Raw genomic sequence first — 11,084 nt, forward strand, 5'->3', positions numbered from 1 at the left:
CTTTGTAGACCAGGCTGGCCTCGAACTCAGAAACCCGCCTGCCTCTGCCTCCCGAGTGCTGGGATTAAAGGCGTGCGCCACCACGCCCGGCTGTTTCTTTTCTTTTTTAAATTAGATTTTACTTTGTATTTTAGGTTGGCCTGAAACTTACAGTGTAGCCCAGGCTGGCCTGGAATGATCTTTTTTCCATAGCCTTTTGGGTACTGGGCTACACATGTCTGACTCAGCTTAGAATACTTTTCAAGATAACTTCCCCCTCTCTTACTCAGGCTCCTCTGACTAGCCCTACTTCCAGTCCCCTTTCTGTCTGTCTGTCCTTGATTTGTTTTTCTTCATACTACTTGTGAATACCTCGCTGTTACCTAGTGTTCTGTGTGCCGTGTGTCTCTTCTCAGGCGAGCCTCCTTTGTGTCTCGTTGCCACAGTGTGCGTGTCAGTCAGGTCCGCAGTGATGTGCAGTCAGTACTCGCTGAGGAAAGTGAACACAGGGAAGTTCATATGCTCCATGTGCTCGCTCCCCAGAAGCAGCTCATACTGCACTGCTGTCTCCAGTAGGAGAGACAAGTCCAGAGACACAGTGAGCCACAAGGGTCCCAGTACACGTGGGTGAAAGCCAAGGCCGCTGGGATGGGGTGTGAGGGCGTTCTCCCAGCTCTGACAGGACTGCAGGTCCCCAGAGAAGGAAGGACCTGCAAAGGTGACTCTGCAGAAGCACTCTCTTTTCTGGGCATCACAGTGCATTTTGTTTTGTATGTTATAGTTTGGTGTCTGTCTCTGTGATAAACACATGACTGGAAGCAGTTTGGAGAGAAAGGGGTTATTTAATCTTACACTTCCAGGTCATCGAGGGAAGCCAGGGCTGGAAGCTTAAGGGAGGAGTGTGAAGCAGAAACGACAGAGGCGTGCTTTCCTGGCTGGCTCACTCTGGACAGTCTGCTCAGAGGCTGGCACTGCCCGTGGGGCTGGGCCTTCCTATATCAGCAGTAGTCAAGAAAATGTCCCACGGGCCTACCTGATGGAGGCAGTTCTTCAACTGAGGCTCCTACTTCTGTGTGTCTGTGTGTCTGTGTGTCTGTGTCTGTGTGTCTGTCTGTGCACGTGCTCACATAAGGACAGAGGACAACTTACAGGAGTCAGTTCTCTCTTTCTGCCATGTGGGTTCTGGGGATCAAACTCAGGTCATTAAGCCTGGTGGCAAGTTTTTTACCTGTTGAGCCATCTCACCAGCCCAGAACAGATGTTTTGTTTCGTTTTGCTTTCTGGAAGCATTGAGGCTTTACATTTGTTGGGCTTATGCCCCGTCACTGAACTGTTTTCCAGGCTCTTTAGACGACACACTTTGGATGTTTTCTGCATAGTGTTACTGTGCCCATAGTGTGAGCAGTGAGCTGTGCTTTACCAGTGTCTCCCCTCCATTCCCATGTTTTGTCTGCCTATTAACCCAGGGCTCACGAGGAACTAAATGTGAAACATGAACCACTTCAGCTCGTCCAACCTCAGTTTGAGATGCCGCTGCCAGCCCTTCAGCCTGCGGTGAGTCTGTACTATGCATGGCACGCTCATGGAGTCCCAGCGCATAGCCTGTAAGCACACTCAGACACCACATCGTTAGCATTCTCTATAACTTCCAAGTGGAGAGGGCCTGAGGAGTCAGAGCATGGGCTTTCCTGGCTATTGAACTATTCCATCTTGAGGGCGTGGGGTTGGAAGGCATATATGAGACTGCCTCAGTGCCCTAGTCACTTTACTATTGCTGTGAAGAAACACTATGGCCGGGCGTGGTGGCGCACGCCTTTAATCCCAGCACTCGGGAGGCAGAGGCAGGCAGATTTCTGAGTTCGAGGCCAGCCTGGTCTACAAAGTGAGTGCCAGGACAGCCAGGGCTACACAGAGAAACCCTGTCTCGAAAAACCAAAAAAAAAAAAAAAAAAGAAACACTATGACCAAGGCGGCTTATGAAAGAAAAGCATTTCATTGGGAGCTTGCTAAGTTTCAGAAGGTGAGTCCGTGACCATCCTGGTAAGGAGCGTCAGCATACAAGCAGGCATGGCATTGGAGCAGCAGCTGAGAGCTTACATCTGATCCACAAGTTGGAGGCAGAGAGAGCACAAGACTGGGCCTGGTGTGGGCTTTTGAACCTCAAAACCAACCCTCAGTGACACACCTCCTCCAGCAAGGGCATACGTACCTCCTAATCCTTCCCAATATAGTTCTACCAACTAAGGACCCAGGGTACAAATACCTGAGCCTATGGTTGCCATTCTCATTTGAGCCACCACACTGGGTATTGAGGTAGAAAGCCTTTGAGATGCCTGCCCAGGCATTGGGCACTCAGGTCCTTAGTTTGATTTTAACAGCCTGGGGGCAGCTGCAGTGTGACTTGCTGAGAAGTCATGAACAACCTTGTTCACCCTAGAGGACACTGGTGACAGACTAAAAGCACGATTCCACCCAAGTCCTCTGTGGTAAACCAGTGAGGTATTTTAAGTTGCTTACGTATATGAGCATGGTGAGGAGTTCTGCCCAGGAAAGCAGGAAAGGGGGACTTCTCAGTGAGCTGCATCACCTAAAAGCCCGACCCCAGCATAGGTGAATACTCAGGGAAAGTGCATCTTGGAGTGTCCCACCTGAGAGCAACACCCACCTTTGCCCACAACGTGTAGCTTGTCTAACCTCCAGATAGATTGGTGAGTCTTGTAACTTTGTCAGCTTCCTACCCTTGTAAGTTTCCGAACTCCTCTGAGTCTTTGTTTTCCTCTCCTGGGCAACGTTTCAGTTGAGAAGCAACAGCTACAGGACAGCAGCCATGTGTTCAGCATTGTGCAACTGTTGAGTACAGCATTAACTGAACATTGGCTATCTTTCCCTATCCCCATACATCCTGGGATCTTTTTGTTTGTTTGTTTGTTTGTTTGTTTGTTTGTTTGTTCATTCATGGGGGGGTGTTTTTCTGAACTTGCTTTGTAGACCAGGGTGCCTTCAAACCCATAGATTCACTTGTCTCTGCCTCCTTAGTGCTGGGATTAAAGGCATCCGTACATTCTGGAATCTTAAAGAGCTAGTTTGTTAATTTGCTAGCTTGAAATTGTTGATGGTGATGTTTATATCCTTAAAAAAACAGGCAAATCCTACAGGTTAGGTTACTTGTCATGAGAGCTGGTAGTTACCAGCTCAGGGATGGGTCATACCTGGGGATGTTAAGTTTAGCCCTTTCTATACTAAGATACATCTGCTTCCCCAGCAACTTCTGGTCCTAAAGAACACATAATAGCTAGCTGACTGTAGTGATGTGCACCTGTAAATCAGGACTCAGGAGGCTGTGGCAAGAGGACCAGAAGTTTGGGGTCTCCCTGGGATGGATATGTGGATATATATATATATATATATATATATCTCCATCAAGATCCTATCTCAAAGAAAGCCATGAGTATATAGGAACAAGTTGTGATGTCACTGCACAACCCTTAGTGCCAGGCTTGGCTGAATCCATGGCACTGTTATAGTGGCTTGGTCAGTTTAGTGGTGTGGTTAAAGCTGGTTCTGCTTGGTTGCTTACAGGAGACTCATCCATACTTGATATGGGCCTAATGGATGAAGTGGTAGAGCTGGGAAGGCTCCTCCCAGGGTGGAGGCTCTGTCAGCTTCTCATTGCTCATGCTCTTGTCACTGCTAGGCTCTGAGAGACTCTTGGCTAAAAGACTGCACTTCCCCTAGGTCTTCCCTCCGAGTTTCCGGGAGTTGCCGCCCCCTCCCCTGGAGCTGTTTGACCTAGATGAAACATTCTCCTCTGAGAAGGCACGCCTGGCTCAGATCACCAACAAGTGTGAGTACTGGCCAGTTACATTGTTTCTCTTACGAGTTTTATTTACCATGAACCTCTGTGACTTGCATAAAGAGAATACTTAAAGATGGTTCCTGGAGAACTGAATCTGGGTAGATGATTGATGCTTAGCATGTCTTCATTGCATGTGAATGCGGTCCTCTGAGGTCAGTTAATCTCAAGCATGGTGCAGAAGACTGAAGTGTCACTCTTGACCCCCATAGCCTCTTGGTTCTGATGAACTAAGTGACCCAAGTTGAGTACTAACCCTGGCATCCATTTATCCGACCTGGGTCATTGGTCACAGGAACATTTAGATTAGAAAGATTCACAGGCTGGCAAGATGGGTCCACAGGTAAAGGAGCTTGTAGAGAAAGGCAGATTACCTGACTTTCAGCCCCGGAACCCACTTGCAAGTGGAAGGAGAGAACCAACTCTATAAAGTTGTCCTCTGACCTCCAGGTGGGTGTCATGAACAAACCGCTGCCCTAGCACACTCACAGGTAATAATAATAAAACAATTAAGTATTCTTTTAAAAGACAAGAACAGAAAAAGGAGTCCAGGCCAAAAGATTTCTAGACTTCAAATTGAAGTGTCTTCCTGCCTGTTGACCCTCCTGATATGCTCAGTCTCTAGCACAGCAGACAGGCCTGAACCCAAACGACAAGAGACATAAAATTAACCACCCACTGCAAGCAGCGGCCCGACTCCTAAAAACACAACTTAAGGGAAAACATGAGCATACACAGATGAAATTATTTATTTTAAAAATGCAACAAGCTGTACATTATAGTGATGTCTTTAATACCAGCACTCAGGAGGACGCAGGGGCAAACAGATCTGTGAGCTCCAGGACAGTCAGAACTATATCAGAGACCCCATCCCTCAAAGAAAAAAAAGCAACGAAGTTGGGAATAGCCTTCATGGCTACTAGAAAGGAATGGTAGTCACTTGTCTCACATTTAATCTGTGGTATGGACCTTGGTTAACAACAGTTCACATAATCCAGCACTCAGGAGGCTAAGACAGGAGAATTACTGAGTTCAAGGCCAGCCTTGGCTACAGTGTGCTACCCTAGCTCAAGGAGAGCAGTAATGACTACACACACATCTTAGATATAGGACTGCTAGGAATGGCTTTATAGAAGACCATTGTATGACAAGTACATTTTTCTTTGTGTTTTTCTAATTTTCAGGGGCTGAGATGAGGGTTGAGAAGGGTTCATGTAGCCAGGCTGACCTTGAACTCAGTATGTGGCTGAGACTGTCTTTGAACTCCTGACTCCCCTGTGTCCACTTCCCATCAGGCCCTGCTTCTTTTTGGTTTTTGAAACAAGAGTTTCACACTGTATTGTAACCTGGCTTTTGAAACTCAGCTAGGTCACTTCCGCTGGCCTCAAATTCATGGCAGGCCTGATGTAGCCTCTCCAATGTGTGAGGACAAGTATGAGCCCCCTTATGTCAGTCCCCGCTGTTCTCTGATAATGTACAGTAAATGGTGGGGTTGTTCTGTTTACTAAGGAGTGAACCCACAACTTTACTTTTCTCTAATAGTCTTATGATAAATGCCACTCCTCCTCCCTGGGGACTGGAGCTTGGACCTCAGCACTGCAGTGTGGTACTCTACCACTGAGCCATGTCCTCAAGTCTTATTTTTCTTTTATATGCCAGAGTCTTCCTGTGTCACCTAGGCTGGTCTCAAATTTGTAATCTTCTTTCCCCAGCCTCCCAAATGCTGGGATTCTGGATGTACACCACCAGGGGTTGCATAAATGTTACTTTAAACTTTGTATCTGACCTTTTCACAGTGCCCTTTATATTTAGAACCCGGTACCTTGAGTCCCTACGGCTGCTGTTGTGCTTTGTGGTGTGCAGTGCTTGATTTGGGGAGTGGGAAAGCTAGAACAGACCAGGCTGGGGGTGTTGGCTCACTCCTCTAATCCCAGCACTCAGGGAACTTGTCTAAGGCAGGAAGATTGTTACAAGTTTGAGGCCAGCCTGGGCTATGACATGAGAGTGTCTTGCTGAAGAATGACAAAATATGCCACCTTTGCCTTTATCTACGCAAGCAGCACATCTGTGATGACATCACTGTAGGAAGAACTGAGTAGTGAGCAGAAGAGAACACTTCAAACCCAGTGTCTGGATTCTGGACAGAGTGGGTTAAGGGTTAACCAGACTGTTCTGTGTTTAGGTACTGATGAAGACCTGGAATTCTATGTCAGGAAGTGTGGCGACATTCTTGGAGTAACAAGCAAACTTCCAAAGGATCAACAGGATGCCAAACATATCCTTGAACACATCTTCTTCCAAGTGGTGGAGTTCAAGAAACTGAACCAGGAGGCCCACTGAGGTGGCAGCCCTTCAGGTGATGTCACTCACTCTTTGCAACATTCATTAGTTCTTCAGTGCTTACTAAGTGTCTGTCTCCCAGATGAACAACAGATGATGATCTTTCGAGAATGGAACTTCTGTTCTAGCTGGAGGGTCCCCACAAACAGTAGCGTAATCTGTAAGCAAACACTTAGACGCCAGAGGATGGTAAGTGCTGTGGTGTAGAAACAGTAGAGCCAGGCCGGAGGGATCTAGCGTGCCAGCATTCAGCAGAGTGAGCAGAGCTGGCTCAGTACACACTGATGCCAGTGTCTGCTGTGCTGTTTGTGTCAGAACCTATAATGGCACTTGAGTGACACATGGTTGCTGTGGCAGTGGGCAGAATCTGTCCTGGAGTTGTAAGAACTTCATCCTGGGCTTAGAATCAGCCTTCAGACCAGCTAATCCCCACTTATCCCAGCTAATGGTGAGTTTGAATCGAATTAATGTTCAAAATACCAAAGAGTTCCTGTTTCAGGCTCTGAATTTAAATAAAATAAAATTCTGTGTTTCCTGGCTCATCTGGAACATGATATTGATGTGACTGAAATGGCATTCCAGAACTTCTGACGACTGTAAAGCACCTTCTGCCCGCCCGCTGAGCTCTGGTTTTGAATTCTTCTCAGGAAAGTATCTGTTCTTGTTTTTCTCTAACGCTGTGGAAGGTTTGCCCATCCTCTGTAGTGCCCAGATGGAAGAGATGATTCATTGGCATAAATTAAATCTGTGATTGAGCTTTTGTAATTTATAAAACGGTATGTCATTGATATCCTTTTTTCTCATTCCTGCTCAAGATTTGAATCTCTCTTTTTTTTTTTAAAGATTTATTTATTTGTTATATGTAAGTACAACAATGTAGCTGTCTTCAGATACTCCAGAAATGCCAGATCTCATTACAGATGGTTGTGAGCCATCATGTGGTTGCGGGGAATTGAACTCAGGACCTTCGGAAGAGCAGTCAGTGCTCTTAACTGCTGAGCCATCTCTCCAGCCCCAAGATTTGAATCTCTTATTGAAGATGTACCTAGTGCCCAGTGTGGTGGTGCACACCTTTAGTCCCAGCACTCGGAAGGCAGAGGTAGGTGGATTTCTGAGTTCAAGGCCAGCCTGGTCTACAGAGTGAGTTCCAGGACAGCCAGGGCTACACAGAGAAACCCTGTCTCAGAAAACCAAAAAAAAANGAGTTCAAGGCCAGCCTGGTCTACAGAGTGAGTTCCAGGACAGCCAGGGCTACACAGAGAAACCCTGTCTCAGAAAACCAAAAAAAAAAAAAAAAAAAAAAAGAAGATGTACCTCATGCTTGAGCTTGTTAGAATACTGTGCAGACTTCTGGGCTGGTTCAAAATCAGATGAGAGCCTAGCAGGAAGTTACTGCTCAAGCTAAAGTTGATTCCATGGACTAATTTTTGAAACAATACAAAATAAGGCACACGTGTAGCATATTCCTTTCATCCCAGCACATTTTGAGAGCCAAACACAATAGCATATGATTGTAGTCTCAGCATCTGAAAGACTGAGGCAGGTGAATTGCCAGCCTAAGCTATGGAGACCTTGTTTCAAAAAGAAAAGAGTGGGCCTGGAGAGATGGCTCAATAGATGAGAGCTGTTCTTACCAGGGTTCCAGTTCCCAGCACTCAGATATGGCTCACAGCCATCCATAACTCCAGATCAGTGATCTCTCTCCCTCTTCTGGCCACACAGATGGTGCACATAGCTGCATGTAGGAAAAACACACAAAATAAAATAAATCTAACAAAAATTAAGGACATGGGGGCAGTTCAGGTGTTAATATATAGGACAAAGGTGGTGATGACATTATATAATGAAATACTCAGGAGACACGCACTGTTCCACTGATCTGTTCCCCATCCACTATTGCCTTAAGTTCAGAACCAGTGTGGCTCATGTCTGCAGTCCAGCACTTTCAAGGCTGAGGAAAAGGATTGCTGAGGGTTGAGAGGATCCTGACATACCAAGTTAATTCCAGGCCAGCCTGAGCCATACAACACACCCCTGTCTCAAATCAAAGGAATCCACAGCTACCTCTAAACACCAGCTAGTACAGTATAGCACCCCTGTATTCATAGCTACTTGGGAGGCTTAAGCAAGAGGATCTAGGCTGGGCTAGAGACATAAAGAAACTCTACTCCACAGCAACAGAAACCACAGTGTCCAAGCATCAGAGGGCTGTTTAAAACTCTGTTGTTCGTGTGCCTTCTAGAAATTTGGGGAATGTTGTTTGTTTGTCTACTTGTTTATTTGTTTGTGTTTTTTTTTTTTGAGACATTGTTTCTCTATGTAGCCTTGGCCATACTGGAACTCCCTCTGTAAACCAGACTGGCCTCAAACTCAGAGATTTGTCTGTCTCTGCCTCCCGAGTGCTGGGATTAGAGGCCTCTGGCCACCACCTGGCTGGCTTTGTTTGGTTTGGTTTGTTTGTTTTATCTATGGATTTCTGGGCTTATTGGCATAAGCCTTTAATCCTAGCACTCGGGAGGGGGAGGTAGAGGCAGGCAGATCTCTTGAGTTTGGGGCCAGCCTGGTCTTCATAGCTAGTTCTAGGATAGTCTGGGCTACACAGAGAAACCCTGTCTTTAAAAAAACGTTTTTAATTTTTTATTTTATTTTATGTGTATGCAAGTTTTATCTGCATGTTATGTATGTCCACCATGTCTGTGCCTGGTACCAGTGGTTCTAGAAGAGGGCACCAGGTCTTCTGAAACTGAAATAAAGCAATGTGTGTCACTAAACTCTGGTTTAGTTTTAAACTAAAAAAAACTAACAATGTAAGTCTTGAGCAGTGATCTATAGGCTGTAAGGGGAAAGAACTCCACCCTCTTCAGCCATCCAGCTGCCCTCTTTGCAACCAGTGTTACCATAAATGGAAATATATGCTTTAAGTTGACAAACAGGGACAAATCTGTGTGTTTATAAACTTGCAATGCTGAGAGCTAGGACTCCCACTGCATAGAGGGGAATCAGCTTGAGTTTCGGCCACTAGAGGCCGCCAGCTCTGCCGATGCACGCTGTCAAGCTGCGGAGACTGAGGATGAACTCGCGCTGGGAAAGAGCCAAGGTGCTGACTGACCGGTCTTCAGGCTCCATGCTTCTTCCAGTGAGTCTGGAGAGACCCCTAGAGTGATGCAAATGGAGAAAACTTGCTGTGTCCCGCTGCGAGCTTCTCTTCTCTTCAACCACTGTCACGTTTTTAAGTGGGATTGCAGTTTCAGGAGTTTTATACAGATGGCAGCCATCATCCTGGTCTCTGGCTTCTTTTAGCAAAGCATTTCAAAATCAATTTCTCTCTGTAATTTGTTTACCCAGGCAGTTGTTGAGGGTTTGGGATGTCTTCAGTTTGGGGCTGTTGTTAATATACATGTGAAAGTCTGTGTGGGCATATACATTTATTTTTGGAAGGTTTGACCGTACAATGGGTGTATAGATGAAAGGTTTCCCTTCCTGTTTTGGGGGAGCAGTTTTGGGTGGGTTTGATTGGTTGATTTGCGGTGTTGGTTTTTGAGAGTTTCACTGTAGAACCCAGGGTAATCTGGAATTTACCATGTAGGACAAACAGGGCTCAAACTTTCAATGATGTTCCTGCTTCTGCCTCTGGTTGCAGGCCTGGTTTATGTGGGTAATAGAGATCACACACAGGCCTTCATGCCTATTCAGGGAACACACTACCAAGATTCTTTCTACCCCGTCCCCCACTCCCCAACTCTTGCTTTATAGGCCAGCCATTGGATCTTTAGCAACCTTGCCTACACCTCCCAAGTGCCATGTGCACAGTTTTAGTTACAGCTGTGTGCTTGTCTTAGTTAGGGTTTCATTGTTCTGAAGAGACAACATGACCAAGGCAGCTCTTAACTGGGGCAACATTTAATTGGGGCCGGCTTATAGTTTGAGTGGTTCAGTCCATCATCATCATCATAGTGGGAAGCATGGCAGTGTGCAGGCAGACATGATGCTGGAAGAGCTGAGAATTCTACATCTTGATCCCAAGGCAACCAGGAAGAGACTACTTCTTCCCTGCACTGGGCGGGACTTAAGCATAGAACCTCAAAGCCCACCTCCCCAGTGACTCACTTCCTCCAACAAGGCCACACCTCCTAATAATGTCACTTCTCATGGGACACATATATTCAAGCCACCACGGCACTTTAGTTATTCTTTTCCTTTCTATGAGACAGGGACTTATGTTGCTTAGGCTGGTCTTGAACTCTTGGACTTAGTTAATCCCACACCAGCTTCCTTCTAGCTGGTAGTATAGGCCTGTGTGATACCTATATTTATGTCTTTAGAAAACAGCTATGGGATAAAGCAGATTTAAAAGTTTAAGATGGGCCGGGCAGTGGTGGCACATGTCTTTAATCTCAGCACTTGGGAGGCAGAGGCAGGTGGATTTCTGAGTTTGAGGCCAGCCTGGTCTATAAAGTGAGTTCCAGGACAGCCAGGGCTATACAGAGAAACCCTATCTTGAAAAAAAAAAAAAAGTTTTAAGATGGGCTATAGAGCAGTGGTCTAATGCTTCCTAATGCTATAACCCATTAATACAGTGCTCATGTTGTGGTGACCCCAACCATAAAATTGTTTTCATTGTTACTTCGTAACTGTAATTTTGCTACTGTCATGAGTTAATTGTAATGTCAATATCTGATATGCAGTGTATCTATATGTGACTCCTGTCAAAGAGTCATTTGACCCCCAAAGGGGTCGTGACCCACAGGTTGAGAACTGATGCTATAGCATGAGTTTCATGCCTGGGTTACATAGAAAGGCCACCTCCAGGGCCTGGAGAGATGGCTCAGCGGTTAAGAGCACTGACTGCTCTTCCAGAGGTCCTGAGTTCAAATCCCAGCAACCACATGGTAGCTCACAACCATCTGTAATG

The 11,084-nt window shown here is 46.1% G+C and overlaps 1 protein-coding gene across 3 annotated transcripts in view; it reads left to right on the top strand.

The window, feature by feature from the left end:
• Ift52 (intraflagellar transport 52) overlaps positions 1-6,962 on the top strand; it is a 28,432-nt gene extending 21,470 nt beyond the window's left edge. For 2 of the 3 annotated variants that reach the window (XM_021149314.2, XM_021149303.2), the window contains exons 11-13: positions 1,446-1,533; positions 3,715-3,823; positions 6,015-6,962. In XM_021149314.2, coding sequence (XP_021004973.1) covers positions 1,446-1,533; positions 3,715-3,823; positions 6,015-6,172 — 355 coding nt within the window. In that variant the 3' untranslated portion in view covers positions 6,173-6,962. The remainder of the gene's footprint in view (positions 1-1,445; positions 1,534-3,714; positions 3,824-6,014) is intronic. The other variant, XR_002376881.2, reaches the window with a different exon arrangement.
• The last annotated feature ends 4,122 nt before the right edge of the window (positions 6,963-11,084 follow it).

Source organism: Mus caroli, chromosome 2, assembly GCF_900094665.2.
Source record: "Mus caroli chromosome 2, CAROLI_EIJ_v1.1, whole genome shotgun sequence".
In the NCBI taxonomy this organism is placed as follows: domain Eukaryota; kingdom Metazoa; phylum Chordata; class Mammalia; order Rodentia; family Muridae; genus Mus; species Mus caroli.